Source organism: Podarcis pityusensis, assembly GCF_964106645.2.
Source record: "Podarcis pityusensis genome assembly, chromosome: 4".
In the NCBI taxonomy this organism is placed as follows: Eukaryota; Metazoa; Chordata; class Lepidosauria; order Squamata; family Lacertidae; genus Podarcis; species Podarcis pityusensis.
Genome location: NC_138027.1, coordinates 12,612,218 through 12,635,144, shown reverse-complemented (window position 1 = coordinate 12,635,144; position 22,927 = coordinate 12,612,218). Strand labels below are relative to the sequence as shown.

The window sequence follows — 22,927 nt, the reverse complement described above, 5'->3', positions numbered from 1 at the left end:
TTCTAATGGCAAGATGGGGTGGGAAGGTTCAAGCGGGGGGAAAGGTGCCCAAAGGTGCTGGCCACTTAATTGTGCCAATGAAGTGACCTTGCCTCTCATCTCTTCCCTCCTCTACTGCAGTCTGGTGTGAAGGCTGACTATTGGGCAACAGCTGATGGGGACCAAAGATGCTCTGTCCAATGGTCAGAGGCTGTATGCTTCTGAAAATCAGTCGCTGGGAGCCACTGTGACGTTAACATATGAGAGTGCTGGAGGTGAAATAGTTAAAGAAGTTACCCAATCAGAACCCAGGGGGTGGAGTCAGAGGGACTATAAAACCAGCTCTGGGAGGGGCGAAGGGGGGAGTTCGTTGGGAGTTGGGTGGTTGGTTGAAGTGGGAGTGAATTGGGATAGAGTCTGTGGGTAGGTTGAGTTAGTGTAGCGAAATAAGCTGAGTCAGGAACAGTTAGGAGCTAGGAAGACAAGTAAATATCTGAGAGGTGGTTTAGTGAGGGAGAGCAAGTAGCGGAAGTTATAGGTCTGGATAGGCACCCTATGATTGTAATTGACCGATACCGTTTTGAAACCACACGCTTGTTAAACTGCAATAAATAAACAGAAGTTTATGTTCCAATTTAAACCTGACTGGACTCAGTATTGTACCAGGTAGGGCCTGGGTGGTGGCAGAGAGAAATAAAGTGGTGGCACAGGGATCAATAGACGCTGAAACGTCCGGGGACCCTGTGTGATCGCCACAGCCACTGGAGGGCAGAGTGCTCTTCTGCTCAGGTCTTGCTTGTAGGCTTCCCACAAGCAGCTGGTTGGCCACTGTGGTGACAGGATGCTGGAGCAGGTAGGCCACTGGCCTGGTCCAGCAAGCTTCTCTCATGTTCTTACAATACTGGGCTAGATGGAGAAGCAGACTGATTCTGGCATAAGGCAACCTCTCTGTTGTTCCTAAATACCTTACAGGCATTTTGAACTGTTATTCATGGCGGCCAAAGGGGACTATCTGCTTCTCGTCGCCACCACTCTGGTATATTAACAAAAAGAACATACACATGCTCTTTGTTTTTATGTCATCTATGATGGGTCCAAAACTGTCTGCCTGTGGTCATTCATGCCCCTATTGTAGAAGCTGATATATCTGATGCTTGTCCAGAGGGCTAAGATATGTTTTGTACATAGGGAACTGGCATCAGAGGACAAAACATGCGTACTTCGCACCTATTATGAATGGTACATTGCATGCAGCTATAAATCAGTGGGGGTTTTCTCCCCCTTTTTCTTTTTAGAATGCATGTGAGAAGGGTTCACACACAGAGAGAGTTATTGTACAGACCTTTTTAAAAACATATTTATATATGAAAAGTCGCTGTTTATATTTGCATCTGCCATTCAGAGCTGACATGGATGAATAGCGGCGGTCAGGTTGTTTGCTTGCATTTGCAACATTCGCTATAGTTTTTATCCCCCATCCCCACCAGTCCTCCCCTCCTTTCCCAGAAAGCAAGCCAAAAGCTATTTGTCTCCCACTTTTTAAAAGACTGCTTGCACTAGTTTTGTCCCAGCGGTAGGGCTCCATCTATCTTATCAGGATTCCAATCTGTCACCACAACTGTCAGCTGTCCTATCTGCAGGGTAGTAAAACATCCCAGCTGGAAGCATTTGCTTCGTATTAAATTGGAGAGAGGGAAAAGATCTGCCTGGAGGAAAGGGGGTCTTTAGTCAGGTTATGGGGGTGGTGTGCAAGATGTTGGGTTAAAATAAAATGAAAACAAATGCTTATAGCACGGGTGAGGACCAGGGGCAGAAGGAAATGAGAGTGAAAAGGAGGGTAGCAGAGCAGAAGATGTAAATAAATAGAATGAAAAAGGAAGGCTGCAGATAAGAGGGCATTGGAAACTGGACCGAGCAGATTTCCTAAGGTTGATCTAAATGAAACAGCATGTGATTTGGGTGATGTGTAGCTTCATTGGGTCGTCTCCAACTAATGCATTCTGTCAGCGCAAGGATTTCTGTTTGTGCTGTTGAACTGTCCCCTTTCTTCCCATGTGTAACCCCACACCCAACCCCCCAAATCTGCTCTAGAGTTTTGAGGAAAACCCAGAACAGATCTCAGGGTTGGGCAAAGGGAAGAGGGAGAGGGAAAGTTATGTTGCGCAAATGGAAGTCCTTGCGCTGATGGAGCACGTTACTTGGGCCACATTGGACATTATCATCACCACCATCAAACTTATCGATTGCTTTTTTGTTACAGCAATAACCCAAAGCGATTTACAGCGATAAATAATGCATATGTTAAAACCAGCATAAAAACAAAACAGTGAAAACCTTTGCCTGTTGTTTAATAATATTTCAGGAACAAAATGTCGGGGCATTTTGAACTCTGTGCATGTATGAAATGAAAAAGTTATTGATTTGTTATGCCTTGCTTCCCCCCCCCCCCTTGCTGGCTGTGATCCAGGCCACATTTTAAACCCTTTTGAAACACATTTTGCCTTGAATTATTAAGTATAATAAATTTAATTTCTTCTCCTTCTCCTCACACAGGCCAGCCCTGCCCCAATCATCGTCAACACAGATACTTTAGACACTATTCCCTACGTAAGTTGAAAAGATTTAATTGCATTTTCTCATCTCATTGATATTATTATTATTATTATTATTATTAGGATAAGATTCTCTAAATTTGTTAAGTTGCATGGGTACTTTGGCTCATACTAGCTAATTTGTTTTGTTCTCTATGAAATAAGGATGAAGACCCTTTATTTTAAAGAAAGAGAAATGTTTTATGTTCAAATTGTTTCCCTTCTGCAAATTTAAAGTCTGTTACTAATTGGAGTGGGGGTCAGAGTTGCTTAATTTGGTTTGTGATTTTGGAATGCAGACTGGCTTGCTGTTTCTTATCCAGTGTGCTGACTGATGTGCTGGGACTTCCTTATTCTACCGCCTTCAACAGTCATAGAGAATCCTAGGAACTGTAGCTCTGTGAGGCCAGCACATATACACAAACACCTTGCAATCCGAAGGATTCTCCACGACTGTTGAAATGGTATGATACTGCTTTAACTGTATTGTGTGGGTGTGGCCTTAGTTCACAACATAAACTGCTGATGGGTTTGCTTTTGTGTAAATGGCTGTCTGGGGCTGCAGGGGAAGAGAATGCCATAATACAAAGGTGGGCAGACTTCAGGCTTGCAGGTTTCTTTTAACAGAACCCTCCCAGTCCTGTCACACAAAAATCCGCTCCTGGTTTTCACTTCAAGCTTTCTTCATCTCAGCAGCCTAATTTAGAAAAGAGGAAACCCAACCCTGTTTTAATGGTCAAGCAGGTGGGAGACAGAATCCTTGCTGATCTACTGCAAATCATTCAGTGATCTACCAGTAGACCCCAGCCTACCTTTTGTCCTCCTCCACCATAAAAAAACCAGCGAAATTGCAGCTTTTTATCCCTCACTCTAGCAACTATTTCAACTTTTCTCCCCTCTTCCTTCAACTCCAAAACTTTAAATGGTGCGTTGTGAAAAATCTGTGTGTTTATACCATATGTCACAGTACTGTGATAAACCTGTGTGTCTATAACATTTGTCACAATGATTGCTGCTGAACGATTCAGAAGTGAACATGATACTGGCACAATGCCCCCACCTATGTTAGTTATGACGCGGGTGGCACTGTGGGTTAAACCACAGAGCCTAGGACTTGCTGATCAGAAGGTCAGTGGTTCGAATCCCCGAGACGGGGTGAGCTCCCGTTGCTCAGTCCCTGTTCCTGCCAACCTAGCAGTTCGAAAGCACGTCAAAGTGCAAGTAGATAAATAGGTACCGCTCCGGAAGGAAGGTAAACGGTGTTTCCGTGTGCTGCTCTGGTTCGCCAGAAGCGGCTTGGTTATGCTGGCCACATGACCCGGAAGCTGCACGCCGGCTCCCTCGGCCAATAAAGCAAGATGAGCGTCCCAACCCCAGAGTCGGTCACGACTGGACCTAATGGTCAGGGGTCCCTTTACCTTTACCTTATGCTAGTTACGACAGAGAGAGATGGCAGATGAGGGCATTTCAGAATGTGGACAAAACTGTAATGACTAAAAGGTTAATTGGTGGGGGAAAGAAGGAGGTGGGGTACCTTTTTCCCATCACCCACATCTCAGTGGTGTGCGGGGCCTGAGGCATAAATGGGTGGCAAAACAGACACAACACTTACCATTGTAGAGAAGGCTACATTCCAGCCAGGCAACAGTGTGTGATTTCTACTCACACTCTACATACAGGTCTGCATGCATGTCTCTCCATCCACCCCGCAGGCAGGCAAGGAATGTTATCATATTTCAGGGGCACATACCAGCCAGGCAAAAGCATTTGAGGAGAGTATGAGGCATGGCTGGCGAAGGGACATGACCTAGGCTGCAGATTCCCCAACCCCCAATTTAGGAGTTTGAGTTTCCTGGATAATGACAAATTAGAAGTGCCAAATACCAAATGCATGAGAGCATCTGTTGAAACACTGTGTGTTTTGCTTGGTGTTATATCTTACCCTGGACGCGGGTGGCGCTGTGGTCTAAACCACTGAGCCTTGGGCTTGCCGATCAAAAGGTCAGCAGTTTGAATCCCCGTGACAGGGTGAGCTCCCGTTGCTCGGTTCCAGCTCCTGCCATCCTAGCAGTTCGAAAGCACACCAAAAAGTGCAAGTAGATTAATAGGCACCACTCCAGTGGGAAGGTAAACAGCGTTTCCATGTGCTGCTCTGGGGTCAGTATTCCATTGCGCCAGAAGCAGCTTAGTCATGCTGGCCACATGACCTGGAAAAACTGTCTGTGGAGCGGACAAATGCCAGCTCCCTCGGCCTATAAAGCAAATGAGCGTATGCGACTGGACTTAACTGTCAGGGGTCCTTTTACCTTTACCTGTATCTTACCCTAGAACAGCAGCTCCCTGGGTTGGTATTGCCCGGGGCACGCGCTAAGAGGCAGCAGGCATTGGAGATGTAAGCAACTATCAGGCCTTGAGAAGTTGGTATCACTGGATCATGTTCCTAAGTTTTGTTGAATTAATTAAACTAAATAGTTATAGTTGGATTTGACTAAAGGTGCAATTAACAGAGACTGCTTTGAATCTTACTGTGTTTTTCTCTTCCTTGGTGGGTCGTGCAAACCCACTATTCTGAATATTGCTTTTTATAGGGTTAGGTAGAGGCACTGGGGATGACTTTGTGGAACCAAGGGACTGGTGGCCAGAAAAGTTTGAGAACCACTGTCCTAGAACAAATAATAAATTTAAATTAAAAATGCGCACACCACAGTGAGTGGCAAGTTGTGCTCAATGGACCTGATGGGGATGCGAGGAGCCAATGGGGATATCAGTGGCAGACTTGATGTCTCAGATTTCAGTGCACTGCACCTGGTGCAACTGAACTGACCAGGCTCCCCTAAATCCGCCTTTGGGGATGTGGCAAATGAGGTCACGGGCCATGGCCAAATTGTTCTGGTTGTTTCCCCATCCTCTTCCCTTGCAAAGCTGCTAGCCTAGAAGTCTGTCTTCAATGAGCCTCTTGCAAGTGCAAATGGAATGTTTCAAACCTGTTTTAAAGGGACACCCTTGGCTGCCTTGTTGTGTCCATAAGGTAAACAGAAGCATTTACACAACCGCCCCTTAGTTTCCCATCTCCCAGAAGTTTTCACACTCCATGTGGAAGCGGGGAGGAAGCAGGAAGCAAAAAAAAATATGGTGGTGAGATCAGGTCTCAGCGCAGCCCTATTCTACACACGACAAGGCCAATATAAATAAATTGCAAGAAAGCAGAGAAATCCAAGGCCTTGGAGGGCATGGATGCAGAAGGGGAATTAACTACAGCACATCTCTGGAAAAAATGGCACGTATCAATCACTGCCCTGTGATGGATAAAAATGAGATGTCTGCTTTGACTAGTGCATTAGCTGCAAATGCCTTAAGGAGAAAGAGATGAAATGTTGGTCACAAACAAGCAGTGCACTCCGATCCGCTTGAGCTCTGAGCTGAAGCCAAGGAGGGGTCGGAGAAAAGCCCAGTAGCTGATAAAAGCCCATCAGTGAAAGCTTTTCCCTGCTATGTTGAGTGGATACTAAATCAGGTTGGTAAACATCTTGATAAATTATCGCTGGTAAATTTGAAAGAACTGCTGCCATTGAGTATATATTTGGCTGGAGAAAAGGGGATTAGAGTGGCTTATTCTGACAGTTAAAAATAGGAGGAAAAGAGGAGACTATTGTTCTCCTGCCCACTGGGACTGGATTCAAACAGAGGGAGCAGAGGTGAGTGAAGCCCTGTAGGAACTCTTCATGCTGAAGCCTTTTCAGGCCAGCGATGGATTTCTGAAGGAAATCAGTCTGGCCTTAGGGTTTCAGCTTGGTCTGGGATGGGCAAATCAGTCAGTTTTGGCTTCCCTCACCTACTCATTTTCAAATTTTAAGCTCAGTTCATCACATTTCCAGATCATAGAATCATAGAGTTGGAAGGGACCACAAGGATCTTCTAGTCAACCCCCTGCAATGCAGGAATCATTGAGTGCAACAGCTTTTCCCTTTCTCCTCCAATTGATGTTCCAATCATCTTCCAACTCACAGAGAATGAGCTTGAAAAGCGGGGAGCAACTTTGACTCTTAGCGGCTCCCTGCATGTTACAGACCCAGGGTTCTAATATATGTGGGACATGCCCTGATGGTTAGGAACCTCACCGTTTTCAAAGGAACAAGAACAGGGGCAGAGCTTGCATGCTCCCCCCGTGGTCCATTCTGAACGCTCCAACCATCCAGGAGATCAGTTACAGAAATGAACCTCCCTAACAAAAATGAAGGTTCTAGGCAATTCTTCTGGAACTATTAAGGCAGTCACTAGCAGTACCCGCTGACTCTATTAATCCGCTCTTGGCCAAACTTCCATTCTGACAACAATCATTTTATAAACCTTGAACCCATGACTCTGAGATGCTTGGTTTGCTTTTTATTTTATTTTTTAAGCCTCTTCAGAATGTGCATTTCTCTTAACATACACATTTTTGCGTGCAATTTGCCCCAAATACACTTTTTTTTTTGCAAACAATTTCTTCCAATATAATGTCCTTTGGGTGTTATTTTCACCAAAGTATGTACAGTCATGCAGATTTCCCCCATTATATTGTATATAATTTGTATGCTGCTTAATATACAGAACCCATGAGTATTTTACATGAAAATGTTTTTAAATATATACAGAAATATAAAATACAAAAACATGTCAATTACATATCAGTACAAAGGATGTTAATCAAACTTGCAGATGGCAGAAAGTTGGAAGGAACAGTAACGTGGAAGACAGAATCAAGATTCAAACACACACACATGTACATAAACACAGAGTGTTCATTTCATTAGGCTTTTAAAAACAAAACTAGTGAGGAGAACTGAACTTGAAAGTGGAAAAATGTGAAATGGAGAGGGACTGAAATTGACAGATTCACCAATCCCTACCTATGGTCTAAAATGTACTTTCTCCCTACTAACCTATCAATTCTTGGCAGTAAGGAAAGATCCCATATTGTTTGGGGAGCTGCTTTTATAGCATATTTAGCTTGTTGGCTAATCCATCCCAACAGCTTTGCTATTCATGATGTGTGGGGAGATAAGAAAGTTTTGCCTCAGGCAGATTTTTAAGAAATGTTCAGATCCATCCCTCATTATTCAGTTGCATTATTCATATGAATAAATGATCATTTCAATTAAGATGCAATGGGTTGATAAAATTCTTTTAATGCCTTCTTGCGATGAAAGCTCCCAGTTTATACTTAGATGAAATTCTCTTTTTGTTCCTTCATTGGCATGGTGTTTATACCTGCCTCAAGCATCTGTAATTATGGATGCTAAAAACACACACGCGAAACTTCCTGTCAAAATTTAGCTGCTTATAGGGGAAAGTGCCATCCTTGACATTCTGCAAGGAGCCAATCTCTGGCAAAATGGCAAAATTGGGGGTTATGGGTGGGAAGGAGGTACCCTGAAATCCTGACATATATTCTGTTGAGGAAGGGTAATGTTGCCACCTTCATGCTGCTTTCCAGCTTGTGGGAAGATGTTGAGAATTCTTACACTGGTTATCATAAAGCAGGTTTCTGAACATTTGGGATTTAAGTGAGTGTCAGACACTTGCATGCAGAACTAGATCAGTCTGATCCAGCAGGGCTCATCTTATGTTCTTAGCTGGCTGGACCACAAGACTCTGGCCATGCCCAAACGATGGGCTTCTCTTTCCAGGAGTGGAGGAGCTGAGCTTATCTTTTCCAAACTGGTAGTTTCCCAACCTTGGATGCAAGAGAACTATGCCAGCCCCCTTCAACTTGGTGACTTCCAGATATTGTTGGACTGCAGTTCCCATCAACCCCAGCCATGAGGGGAGCTGTAGTCTAACAATATCTGGCAGGCACAAGATTGAGGAAAGGCTGCCCTAAGCCACCTTGAAAGCTCCAGCCCACGTGATCGTGTCTGGAAATGGAGGTGTTGGGGGATCAGGGAGGGCTTGAACTAGAACTCCCAGCATTGGGCTCCTGTATCAGCAATGCTCTGTTTATTCAGGAAGTCTCATAGGCAGAGTTTTGAACCTCATGGATGCCATGAGGCTGCAGTACCAACCTTTCTAAACATTCAGTCATCTGACTCCAAGGACCAATCTTGACCCACCAGACCTCATGCAACTTTAACTTGCTCCTCAGGAGTCCCGAGTTTCTGTCCCCATTGGCTGATAGCTGCATTGGACTTTGCCTGATTTGGGCAATGCATTTGCCTCTAGCTCCTCTGATCCTTCTGGGCAGCAATTTAACTTTGATCCTCCATAGCCTAGAACTTTGCTGCACGGAGCTTGGCTCTTTCTGAGTCTGACTGGGGTGGTTGTAGCAGTGGCTACCTACTAAATGACAAGGGACAGGGGATTAGATTGGCCTAAAGGTAAAGGTACCCCTGACTGTTAGGTCCAGTCATGGACGACTCTGGGGTTGCGGCGCTCATCTCGCTCTATAGCCCAAGGGAGCTGGCGTTTGTCTGCAGACAGCTTCCGAGTCATGTGGCCAGCATGACTAAGCTGCTTCTGGCGAACCAGAGCAGTGCATGGGAACACTGTTTACCTTCCCGCCAGAGCGGTACCTATTTATCTACTTGCACTTTGATGTGCTTTCAAGCTGCTAGGTTGGCAGGAGCAGGGACCGAGCAACGGGAGCTCACCCCGTCGCGAGGATTCGAACCGCCGACCTTCTGATCGTCAAGCCCTAGGCTCTGTGGTTTTGACCACAGCTCCACCCGTGTCTTGGATTGGCCTGCTGTCCAGCCATTTGATCTGCAGAAACCAAGATCTCTTTGTGGCATAGTAATGAGCATTATGCCTGTACATCCAGTTGCTGATAAAGGCAAAGGAATAGAGAATAGTAAAGGTACTGGCAAGGCCACTAATAATCACATGAGTCGGGAGGGAGTGGAAAAAATGGCGTCAGGAATCTGGAAGCATTTTACTCTCTCAACCAGAGCAGCTCTTGTAACTCCTTCTTAGAGAACATGAACCACAAGAAAATGAAAATGCAAGTTTCAGTAAATGTTGATCAAGGATTCCTTATGCTTGTGGCAGAGGCCTTGATCTAATAGAGGCCTTCACTAACAGAAAAGGGGGGCATGTTCTCATCAATTCTCACTATTACCCCTCCCCACAAATGTCACCCCCACAACAGAGTGGAGCTGGTTTCCTTTTGCTCCAGGGGGAACAGATGAAAAATGCCTTATCTCCTCTTCCACTGGATCAGAAAGCCCATTTGTGAATTAAAGGGCGTAGCTGGATTTAGGTCCAAATATTTTATCTGCTTAAATTTGTTATATTAAAAAAAAGAAGCAATTGCCATAAAACTTTATAAAATAAAAAATGGCTGCAGGAAAGGGTGATTTGACGCCTGCCCTTCAGTGTTTCTACTCCAAACCACCCCCCCCCCACTGCTTTTAATTGTCTGCACGCCCTTTTCTCTCCCTGCTCAAAATCTCAGCTTCTCTAAGAACTTTTTCAAAACCTTAACAAAAAGAAACCTTAACAAAACAACAACAACCCAATGGGCCAGCAGTCCATGTGTTGGTATGCAAGTCTCTTCCTCCTTTTAAGCACTGATTTGAGTCTTTGCTATCCTACAAAGCTTCTTAGCTTTGCATCTGCTCTGGATCTTGGACATTTCAGAATAAGATGGGAGTGTGATGGTTTGAAGCCCTCAGTTTTAAAGTTGGCCGCTGTTTGACATTGAGTAGTGTCTGCAAACCTTTTTCAATATTGCACCGTCTGGCCAATTGTGAATTTGTCCTTTCATTTGAAATGGCAAAAGGACAGGGCCCCTTTCATATGATCGGCAGTTCTTTATAGCGGAGGGTTGCTGCAAATCATAAAAGGACTAGTTAATTAGCCGCGTTTCTGGGTTCACTGACTTGAGAGGAGCTTTAGCTCACTGAGAGTAAATTGTGGGAATACATTTGATGGGCAGCTTGAATGGCAGAAAATGAATTATCCTCTAGCAGTTAGTTCATAGTCAAAGGCTGCAATAGCCTGCATCATCTCCATGTTGTTGTTGCTCATATGAGTATTGGAATTTATTTTGCACAGGATTCCATCATCTGCCCATGCTAAATGTAGCCTCCCTGCCTCCTATATTGTATTTGCTCAGGAAACACAGGAGTTTCTCCCCAGTGTCTCAGTCCAGCTAGCAGAAGACCATGTGGTGTGCTTACACCCAGTGCTATTTTTCTAGAAAAATAGTTGCTGGAGCTCACAATGAATGCCTCCCTCGTTCTCTTAGAATAGCAATGGCGCCTACCTAAGAGGTGCTGAGTTCTGGCTAGGAAAAAAGCCATTGTTACACCATTTGCTTGACTTGTCTCTGGCTAAGTGATGCAGATACCAGATTGGCCAGAGAACAGAAAATTGACCATTATGCCTCCACAAACTTTTGTGAATCCACATGTGTGGGGACAGGAAATAACGTGGCTTTGAGATTAGGGGCATATTACTAAAAAAATGCTTGACATTCTCTTTCGGAGGGCTATTGCTTGGTGAAAGAGCACCCATTGGCCTGATCCATTCACCCCCAATTAAAATATGCGTACATCAGATGACTTATATAGATTTTTGCCTCTGCATTGGCCAAGCCTGGATTGCAGTTTAGATTCTCCTCTCTCTCTGGCCGTATTTTGCATTATAGAGGGATTCATTGACCATAGTGCATCGAGCTAATGAAAAACACCTGGCATCTGGCTCGAATTGTAATCTGCACTCCATCAAACAAGGCACGTCTGTCGTCTCACAACCAGCTAGGAGAAACGAATCTCTCTGTGGGTAGTGCAAATTAACTTTGTCTCATGAATACTTGATCCGATAATTTTCTACAGAAGATTGACTTGATTGGAAGGTAAACGTGATCCCAGACAGCTTCCGTAAGGTAGTTTTTAAGCTTTGTGGAGACAGCGGAGAATGTTAAACCCGGAATGAAATGCAATTGTTTGTTTTCACCCTACTTTAATATACTCCACCTGATAATGAAGGATTAATGGCTAGAAATCTGTATGTGGCCTCACGGCAAAGCCTTGAACTCTGCAGTTTTCTGCCAGCAACAGTCATCAACACGCTCTTGAGCTGGAGGTGAATGGGGCGCTGCCCCCACCAGCTTGAGTCTGCCTGCAGCCAGCCCCAGCTTATCTATCTTATTACTTAACATCAAGTCCAGGATGTGGGAACTGGCTGTCAGCTGCCACCGCCTTAGCTTCGCTGTTGCCATTCTGGACCACTGCAGGGAAGAGGATGGAGGCAAACTAGAATTAGGTTTAGCTCCAGCTCCAGTCAGCCTCCCTGCCTGCCACTCTGCCAGTCCAATAGGCAGCAGCCATCACTAGCTGCTGCCACTCTTTCACCTCCTTTCACAGAAAAAGTATATTTTCATAATACTGTTCATAGAGCCTTTCACGAAGGTATGCAAGGTGGTTGTTGCTTTTTTAAAAAAAAAATATTATCTTGCAATAAAATGTGCAAATAAAGAAAACAGCACCAGTACTTTAAAACCAGCAGATACAATGATGCATCAGAAGCTTAGTTTTATTTCAGAAATATACATCCCTCAGTCATAATGGCAGCAGCTGAAAAGCAACTAAAACTTAAAGTTGCCTAAAGGTAAAGGTAAAGGGACCCCTGACCATCAGGTCCAGTCGTGGCCGACTCTGGGGCTGCGCCGCTCATCTCACTTTATTGGCCGAGGGAGCCGGCGTACAGCTTCTGGGTCATGTGGCCAGCATGACTAAGCCGCTTCTAGCAAACCAGAGCAGCGCACGGAAATGCCGTTTACCTTCCCGCCGCAGCAGTACCTATTTACCTACTTGCACTTTGATGTGCTTTCGAACTTCTAGGTTGACAGGAGCAGGGACTGAACAACGGGAGCTCACCCCATCACAGGGATTCGAACCGCTGACCTTCTGATCAGCAAGTCCTAGGCTTTGTGGTTTAACCCACAGTGCCACCTGCGTCCCTTAAAGTTGCCTAGGTGCATTTAAAGAATACACATCTTTGCCAGGCACTGAGAATACCAAAAATGGAAGCACTGAGTGAGCCTCGCTAGAGGAAAGCATCACACAAGTGGGGTGCCACCACCAGAAAGGTCATCTCTCTGGGCACAAGTCATTATCTAAAGTAATGGTGGACCAAAATTCCTCTTCATGTTTTCGGCTGCCTGGCAAAAATAAAACAAAAGGTTTTTGATTGCTTTTGTGGGACAGGTGGGAAGACAGGAGAAATTTCCCTGAAATATCTGGGTTCACCATTTGACTGCACCATTTGGTGTAGGTGGCGCTGTGGGTTACACCACAGAGCCTAGGACTTGCTGATCAGAAGGTTGACGGTTCAAATCCCCACAACGGGGTGAGCTCCCGTTGCTCGGTCCCTGCTCCTGCCAACCTAGCAGTTCAAAAGCACATCAAATTGCAAGTAGGTAAATAGGTACCGTTCCGGCGGGAAGGTAAAAGGCGTTTCTGTGCGCTGCTCTGGTTTGCCAGTCATGCTGGCCACATGACCCAGAAGCTGTACGTCAGCTCCCTCAGCCAATAAAGGGAGATGAGCGCCCGAAACGGCCTCGGTGCAGTATATCTGAAGGAGTGTCTCCACCCCCATCATTCTGCCCAGACACTGAGGTCCAGCTCCGAGGGCCTTCTGGCGGTTCCCTCACTGCAAGAAGCCAAGTTACAGGGAACCAGGCAGAGGGCCTTTTCGGTAGTGGCACCCGCCCTGTGGAACGCCCTCCCACCAGATGTCAAAAAGAACAACAACTACCAGACTTTTAGTTGTTTGGCAGCTGGGAAGTTTGGAATGCAGAAGGCCACAGAAGGTTTGATCTCTGGCAACTCCAGGTAGGGCTGGAATGGTCCCTTGCCTGAAACCCAACACAGCCTCTGCCGATCGGTGTAGACAATACTGAGCTAGGTGGACCAACGGTTTGGCTCATTATAATGCAGCTTCTAATGTTCCATCAGCTGGAACCTTCTATCCTCCCCTGCAGCAATGTTGTTGTTATTATTATTATTTAAAATACTGCCTCTAGTTCTGTCCACAGCAAAGAGATGCCTTGGAACTCCCATTGGTCTTAGCTCCCAGGGGCTCTAACATGGTTATTTCTAAATCTCAGCCCATACCTATGGTTAGATCTCATGTTCATTTGAAGACCAGTTTGGATAATCATCATACGCCTTCCCCCCCACCCCAGATGGTTTCCTAAAAGAAATTCCTTCTGCTATTCTTTCCTCGCTCGTTTTTGCTGCATTAATAATAACGCAAAGGAAACCTGACTCTACGCAGTGAAGCAAAGAAAAGCCTTACGGAGTGGCGTTTGTTAGCTAGAGATCTAGGTTGGACTTTCCACCTGCCACAATGATCTAAAATAAACACAGTGGTCCTGGAACAGGCAGAAGGGTTGTCTTAGGCTGGAGAAGACAGTAAAATGGTTAAATTGTACTGGGAAAGACAGTAAAAAATATGGTAATATAGACTGCCATAAGGCAAGAAAGCAAGGTAACCTCAGAATACTTGCGTACTGCTTAATATTCATGCTTTAAGAGTTTACAAAACCAGAAGGTTGTTGTACGAATGTTCTGGTTTTTTTAAAAAAATGTTTAACAATTTGTACTGTGCTTTGCAAATCGAGGCAGGTGAAAAGAGCAAATATTAGGCATCTCAGTAGGAGGAAATGAGAACAGCATGTTGCTGAATACATTTGTGTACCTTTCCTTTCCTCGCTATGATTTATTTGTTTTTCTTGGTCGCTTAGATGGAAGCTGCAATTCTTAATGGAGGCTTTTGGATCTTTTCTTTTCTTTAAAAAAGAGAGATTGATTCATTCCTGTTGGATAAAAATCTAAGCTGGATATTAAAGTGGTTGGCTTAGGTCCAAAGGACTCCATGGTGTGATCTGTGCACAAATGAGGTTTGTAAGCTGGGGCTCTTCTGAAAGGACCCCCCTCCCCAACGCATACAAGACCCTGCAAATGTGTGGGAGACTTCAAGAGATGAACTGTGGCTTGTTCTTGAGAGGCAAATTACCTGTGACAGAGATATATCCATATACCAATTCATTTCTGAAACGTTCGGTAACCAAAGTGCTGCTTCTGATTGGCTGCAGGAAGCTCCTGCAGCCAATCAGAAGCCACAGAAGCCCCGCAGACATCCAGCTTCCAAAAGAATGTTCATAAACTGGAACACTCACTTCCGGATTTTGATTGTTTGGGAGCTGGAACGCTCGACTCCCAAGGTGTTTGGGAGCTGAGGTATGACTGTATGTGGCTGCCACCATAATTCAAAAGAGCCTAAGTTAGCCATATCTATTAACTTCAGTGTGTCTACTCCAAGTAGAACTGGCACTGAATACCAGCCATAGGGTGGGCTCCATTGTAGTGCTAACTTAAAGTGACTTAGCATTATATACTTGTTTCGCTGGTGAAATGTTCTGTGCAAGAGGGATGCTGTTGCACCAAACGATGCATAATAAGCAGGTTGCTAGTAACTGTGTTGCACAGTAGACTGTGCAATCTATTGCCAGGCTCGTTTCCCACAGTTAAACTGTTGTATTGGATTTCTCTGCTGCGCAATGTTAACATTCACCTGTCTGCTAGCTCAAGAGCCCTTGCACTAAGCAGACAGAGAATGTTGGATACAGCCCATAGTTATTTTCAGATAAAGTTGGCAAGATGATATGAGTCACACTGTGCTATGCAAATTCTGAGTCAGCAAATGGTACCTCACTTTGGGGAAGGATCCCATATTGTAATCTCCTCTATGCAGAAGAAGAGAGGCGAGAGCTCTAAGGGCAACCAGCTAAACTTGTCCCATTCCCATGTGTCATTAGTTTTAATGCTTCACTGCTGTGCCAAAGAGAGCATTTCCCCACATATCTACTCTGTGTGGGCCAACATCCTTAAGCTGCTTATCTCAAAGTAGTTCCTCCCAACTTGTGTTGTGCTGTGATAGTATGGTTTGGCAGCTGATGACTACAGATGTACCTCGAGTTAAGAACTTAATTCATTCTGGAGGTCTGTTATTAACCTGAAACTGTTCTTAACCTGAGGTACCACTTTAGCTAATGGGGCCTCCTGCTGCTGCCACACGATTTCTGTTCTCATCCTGAAGCAAAGTTCTTAACCCAAGGTACTATTTCTGGGTTAGTGGAGTCTGTAACCTGAAGTGTCTGTAACCTGAAGCGTCTGTAACCCGAGGTACCACTGTATTGCCTTTTGCAAGCTGTTAGGAAAGGAAGTATAGGCATGTTTCATTTACTTAGCCCTGTGAAAGGCCGGGGAGCTACTTGCAGGGAGCTGAGGATGGTTTTGGTTGCCGTGGTAGTAAGAATGAAGCTAACTGGCTTGAGATATCTTTGGAAAGGTTGGAAATGATTTCATGACATAGTAAAAGATGCTTTGAGAAAAGGGGGCATGTGTTTCTTTTTAAATGAGAACCAGGCTGTGTGGTGTTTATGTGTAGCGTGCTAATGGTAAGGCCTCTCCTCCTCCCAGAGGGGAGGGGTTGTGAATGGGAGCAGCTTTCCTCAGGGGCAGGGAGGCGTATTCAGCTCCTTGCTCCTGATTGCTTCTGCTGCCATGGTCAAGCCTTCCAGCTGACCAATAGGGCTGGCTGGTGGGCGGGGCTAGCCGCATTTAAACAGCCACGGCAGCGCTCAGCTCCCAGTCTAATCCTGCTTTCTTCAGATCTCCCGCCCTCCCTCCCTCTTAGGTCAGCTTCATTTGTGTATTGACCTTGCTATGGACTTCGGTTGGTTGCCTTGGTTGCCCAAGGGGCCTGGTAGGACTTTTTTATCCATTTGGCAAATTGGCACCAGCCTCTTGGTTTTCTTGCCTACCTCGTAGCAATTCATCACAGCTTTCTGGTGTTGGCGGTTAGGCATTGGAATATGTGTGCTGTGTTGGAGGATTGGGTATGGGCCATCATCTACCCCTCCTCTTTTGGGTATTCCTTTAAAGGAATCCAGCAGTCGTGGATCCTGTCTGATGCCTTGCTGCTGGCTAGGGCCATGGCACGACCCCTGGTGACGTCATGGGGGAGCTTCCAGTTGTATTTGCATCAACAAGCTCCTCCCATTGGTTGTTAACCCTGATATGACTCCCGGCTGAGCAGGGTGGAGTCTTGTATTGCTGTTTCATCCAGTGCCTAAGCCAACACTACTCACATGCTGTAACCAATAAACGTTGTGGCCTAATTTTGCCCATTAACCTAAAATAATGTGTCTTTGTGTCTTATTATACTCCTGTGCGGGTGGCAGGTCCTCAACTCAAAATGGGTTGTTTCTAAGTACCACTCAGAGCAAATCCATTGAAATGAATGGCTCTCCAGTTTGTCATGCTGACTGGTTTCAGTGGGCCTCTTACTCTGTGCAGAACGTAGTTGGATACAATGTTGTAAATGGTGCATTTTTTTCAAAGCAGTTGGTGGTGGTGGGGGAAATAAATAAAGAGGATCTAAATTAAAATGAAGCTCAAAATATTTCCTTGAAGACATTGTTCAAAAGAATCTGGTAACTTATTTCTCCTCACACCACATGGGGGGGGAGGGGTATCTGGAGAGCCCTGCAAAACTCTTCTTTTCCTATGTGTTAGAGCGACAGAATGTTGCAAGTCTTTGCCAGTCAGCTCTTAAATGGAGCACTTTTTTCCTTGGCATACTACTATTCAGTTCTTCCATGCATGGCATTCCACATTTATTCCAGTTGAAGAAGTATTACCGACTTTTTTCATTTGGAAACACTGTGTTTCATCACAGCTGAAAGAACACTTGTCCTTGTATAAAAGCAGGGATTTCCTTCCTTATCTCCCACAGGTATTAATAGATTTCTCTCTTATATCATCATTATTTTCTAGGTCAATGGAACAGAGATTGAATATGAATTTGAAGAAATTACATTGGAAAGGGTAAGTGAATTGTTCTTCGCACTTCAGAGGCCAGATGACTTTGTTAGCAACACAAATAAAGCAATTAATTGTGATATAATCCTTCATTTTCAATTTAAGTATTTGGAGTGGAATTCCCTTTACATATTTATATGAAAATCCCATTCATCATGACTGCTGGTGGAGCTTAAGTCCTGAAAATCTTGCTAGGCTGTTAGAACTTCTATTATGTTGCAGATTTTTGCAGAATTCTTTTAGAAGTATAAAAGAACAAAACTTGACAACTCATATTGTAGTCTTACGTATTATGAAATGTTTCCTCACATAGTTACTGCTTTAGATTTTATTCCCAGTATGTTTATTTATAAAACTTGAATATGTTTCATTATTATCCTGGTTTGGGGCAAATACTATCTCCCAAAGCTTCTCATATCAGTCAATATACTGCTGGTGGCAAAAGCTGCACATCAGCCTTCCCCAACATGGTTTCTTCCAGTTATCATTGGACTCCAACTCCCACTATCCCTGACCACTGACCATGCTGGCTAGGGCTGATGGGATATGTAGTCCAACAACAACTGGAGAACACCAGGTTGGGGAATGCTGCAGTACATAAACACTCTGGCTTACAAACTGAAAAGACTTGCAAAGGGGAGCGGTGGGGAAAGGGAGAGAAGGAGATCAGATTGATGGTAAGAGAATGAAGCGACGAATTGTATACAAGTATGGCTGCCTGATTGGAACAAGGCTGATCTTCACTTCCATGTCTCCTTTCTTGGGTACAATGGATACAAGGACCTGGTGACATTTAAGCCCTATTCATGCATTACTCTTGTTTAGGAAATAGCTGTGATGGCAATGGAGCTAGGCCATGCTTTAGGGTCTTTTACCTGCAATAACCACATGATGAGCACAATTGTCTGTAGACATTTGAATGTGTGGCAGGCTGTAGACATTTGAATGTAGACATTTGAATTGAATGGCTGTAGACATTTGAATTGTCTGTAGACATTTGAATGTGTGTCAGAGTCCCGACACTTCAGAGTCTTTTTCAGTGGCAATAGTGCAGTCTGTTCTTCTGTGGCAACAGATGTTCTTCTGTTTTGTAGGCAAATTAACGGAGGAGAAAGCTATGAATGACTGCCACCTGCAGTGTTGCACCTGAATGTCATGAGGAATGGTTGAGGGAGCTGTATATATATAGCCTGGAAAAGAGGAGACTGAGAGGAGATAGGATAGACATCTAGAAATATCTAAAGGGCTGCCACATGGAGGATGGAGCAAGCTTGTTTTCTCCTGCTCCGGAGATTCAGATTCCTGCTCCAATGGATTCAGATTACAAGAAAGGAGAATAACTTTCTGACAGCAGTTTGACAGTACACTCCCTTGGGAGGTGGTGGACTCTCCTTCCTTGGAGGTTTTTAAGCAGAGATTGGATGGCCACCTGTCATGTATGATCTTGTTGAGATTCCTGCATTGCTGGGGGTTTGACTAGATGACCCTTGGGGTCCTTCCACATCTACAATTTATGATTCTATGCCACTGCTTGGCTTCCATCACATTCCCATGATAGAGAAGCAAGCAATCTGCCTGCTCGGTGATGGCAACAGTGTCTCAGCAGCAGTCCTCTAAGCCAGGCACCTCAACTCACCATTGCACTTCCCTTTCATGGCAACATAGAGCAACCGCACCACATATTCCTTTTTCTTCATTGTAAGGGGTGATTTAAAACATGAGTGTAATCAATAAAATAAAGGAGGAATGCACAGGTTTAAATACCTTGACCCCAGAAGACTCTGGACACTCAGTTCAGAACTAAAATAGATGGTTTTCTTACAATAATACAGGATTGACCATCAAGTTACCACATTATTTTTGTTCTGTATGCTGAAGAAAGCTTCTTCAAAGAGAACCATTAAGGAAAGCAAAACTATACCTAAAGAGTTTTGTTGCTGCTATTGTCCAAGTTGTATGAAGCGCCTACCTTTGAGAGAGAATGTGTGTAAAGCCAATGAAGTGAAATAAAATTCCCCTAAAAGCCTTTAAGCTAAGAACAGGATTCTACAGGCTGGATCACATGAGACCCCTGACAGGTTTTTTGTTTAAATACACCTTGTGCTTCTTAGCTGCTTTTGGCTTGTGTGTTCCCAAAAGATATGTGGACCTCTAGCACTCAGTAGCTACAGGAGTAGTTCACGAAGATGCTGAAGGTGATATTTTTAATACTAAGGCAACATGTGCATGTTTGGTACTGAAATTCATAGACTGGGGAGACTCAAATCCCTGCTCAGCCCATGAAATTCTCAGTGTGGCCTTGCGCCAGTCACCTGTCTCAGCCTAACCTAACTCACAGAGTTGTTTTGAGGCTAAAATGTAGAGGGGAAACCCATGTGCGCCACCCTGAGCTCCTTCAAGGAAGGGTGAAAGAAAAATGCAATAACGAATGGATGGATGGTTGTTGAGTAGAAGACATCCTAACTAGGCATGCATTGGTTCTTCAGTGTCAGTTCTCTTCCTTGGACGATGGAATTGTTCCTTAGCACAATTCCTGACTATAGTATCTTTATGCCACCATGATACTTTCCCCTTTTCGAGAAACAAAATTTGGTTTGACTATGGAAAGGAGGCATACAAATAAATGATGACGATTGTCCCTCGCAATGGATTCTGTCCCATAATAATAGAAAGGGTAAGTCATTGCAGTGTAAATAATGCAAGTCATTCCACACTGCAATTCTTTTTTAGAGCACCTTTATTATTGGGGCTGGATCAGAGTTATGGCTTACTTTACAGAATACGGGTTAAGAGTGCTTGGGGGCATTGCAGTTTATTACCACCTGACTGTTGGAATTCTGCCTGGGTCAGAGGAATGTGCCACAGCGTAGGCACCGGCAGATATTCCTGTCGACCTCCCCGCGTCTCCACTCTGCTGATAAGCAGGCGAGGTCCGGCGATTCTTCTCAGATGTATGAGAGGAACACACCGTTCTTCCTCTCTCCCCTTTGGTGTCCCCAGGGAGGGGAAAGAAGTAGACAGAAAACTATTTACATCATTTATTTCTGCCTCTTACATCAGTACAGAGAATCATGTCTGCACTCAACAACAGCAAGAAGAAACTCCTCCCAAGTACATCCAGTACGGGTCATATGACACACACACACTGAGCTAGCATCCGGTGCTCAGTACAGAATGGACTGCCCCTTTGTTCCCATGGCAACAGTCACAAACATCCTGTCTGGCTTTCCAGCCACAAGCAGCTGGCTGAGCTGCTAGAGCCTTTGCTTGCTGCAGCATTGGTGCTTTATGGTAACATACTCCCCCTAAAGTATCAATGTGTGCCGCGAGCAAAGCGTCATCCAGAGAAGAAAACAAACAGTTGCTATATTTATAACATTCCCCTGTTGTTTCAGTTCCACCCTTGGAACTACCCGCCACTGGTTTAACCAATGTACCTCTCTGGTTGTGTGACTTCGCATTACCTCGGTTAACAACTCTCTGTTGTGCCTTTGTCTCTGACTCAGACACAGCTTCAATCTGTCCTTGGTCGTTTACAATAGCAACATATGCAAGGTTAGCAAACTCCTTTGAATACCTCTTGGGTGGTACACCCTTCGTTGCTCTCTCAGACCTACGTAAAAGTTGCTGCTCTTCTCTGCTTTCTGGTTCAGCCTCTGAACTCTCTGGAGAACCAGTACTAAGCTTAATCAATGGTTCATCCTCCTCTTCTGAGGGTCTAGTCATTATATGAGATTTCCTCTCAATGACTGTGACAACTGAGCTGTCTGAGCTATCGCTGTCATCATCAGTACTACTGAACTCAATAAGATCAAACTCATCATCATCATCATCATCAGAATCCTCTGTGGGAAATGTCTGTTCTACAACCCGCTCTTGCTCTGGAGCACTCTCTAGGAACTTTGTGAGAATCACCTGACCAGATTCAGACAAAATTACTCTGTAGAGACCTTTTTCATAACCCACAAAAATGCCTCTGGCATTCTTTACTCCACCTGGAGCTTCTGTTCTCACATGAGACCCGAAAACCTTAAAATAGGCAACAGAAGGTTTTCTATTGAACAGCTTCTCAAAAGGAGAACATCCCAACTCTGTTGAGACCTTTCTCAGCCACACATGAAGATAGGACGCTAGCGATTCGGCCCAATATTCATGTGGCAAATGTGAACTCAGCAATTGCGCATTCATTCCCTTTTGCAATTCTTTGTTCACTTTTACACAGACCCCCCTGTTCCACGCTTCTTGCGAGACTGCAACTTTGTGGTCTATCCCTTTTCCATCCAGGAACTTCTGAAACTTCTGTAACAGAAAAATTTGCTTCTCATCTGTGAAAAGACAATCAATGTTAGCATCATGCATATTTTTAACCTTGTCACAAAACTCCTGAAACTTTTCTAAAGTTTCTTGCGGTTTCTCCATCATATAAACCCAAGAATAATTAGTGAAACAATCCACACACAAAAGGTAAAATCGTGCACCGCCTCTAGATGGTTCTAGAGGACCAATCACATCAGCATACACCCGCTGAAATGCTCTGTCGACCTTCTTGGTCTTGGTGCTCACACTGGTCACACCTGCAAGAGAGATTTCGTTAGAAACAGAAGAATTACATTTCATGTAATCACTTTGATCAAAAGTCAACAAATACAGTCCATCTTTCTCTTTGGCAGTAAGAAACAGTTCTCCATCTTTGTAGATCTTGCAGCTTTTAGCATCATAGGACAGTTTCAGTCCTTTCTTTGCAATCTGCGACACGCTCAGCAGATTAAATCTCAGTTCTGGAATCAGGTAAACATCACTTATAGTCAAGTTCAGACTCTCAAGATACACAGTCCCAATTCCAGTCGCTTCCAACTCCTGACCGTTGGCCTGTTTCACAGTGAAGCTTTGCTTCTTCAACGTCGAAAACAGTCCTCTGTGCGGGCACATGTGAACCGTTGCGCCCGTGTCAATTATGAACGAGTTCCCAACATCTGGCGTGGTTCTTTCGCCATCATTGCCTTTGCAGGTTTCATCTGGCACTTGGTACGGCTTTTGCCTGACGCCTCAGGCTTCGTAGAGCTGCTCTTTGCTCTTCTTGACTGGCGCGGCTTCTTACAGTTTCGCTGTAGATGCCCAGTCTGTCCACAATTGTAGCATCGGACAGCACTCAATGCTACACCATGCTCCCTAGTAGCATCAGCAGTGGGGGAATTAGAACTCTGTTCTTCCCTCCCCCTGTCTTTTACTTCCAGTGCAGCAAGTCTGTCGTGTTCATTCAGGACCACAGCACAAACTCTCTCCGCGGTCAGCTGCGCGGCCGGTAGGGAACCAAGCTGACTGGCAACAACCTTGTAGGTGCGGCTAAGGCTGTTTATCATCATGAAGCAAAACACTTCCTCCTGAAGACGGAAATTGCGTTCCACCATCTGTTGACGCAGAAACTTCATTTCTGTCAGGTGCGCTTGAACATCTCCATCAGGCGCAAGTCTCAGATTGGTCAAT

The 22,927-nt window shown here is 44.7% G+C and overlaps 1 protein-coding gene across 19 annotated transcripts in view; it reads left to right on the top strand.

Moving 5' to 3' along the window:
- Positions 1-22,927, top strand: part of DLG2 (discs large MAGUK scaffold protein 2) — a gene marked incomplete at its 3' end in the record, with an annotated part of 818,053 nt that overhangs the window by 581,787 nt on the left and 213,339 nt on the right. For all 19 annotated transcript variants that reach the window (XM_081001988.1, XM_081001992.1, XM_081001989.1 and 16 more), the window contains 2 exons: positions 2,533-2,586; positions 17,399-17,449. In XM_081001988.1, coding sequence (XP_080858114.1) covers positions 2,533-2,586; positions 17,399-17,449 — 105 coding nt within the window. The remainder of the gene's footprint in view (positions 1-2,532; positions 2,587-17,398; positions 17,450-22,927) is intronic.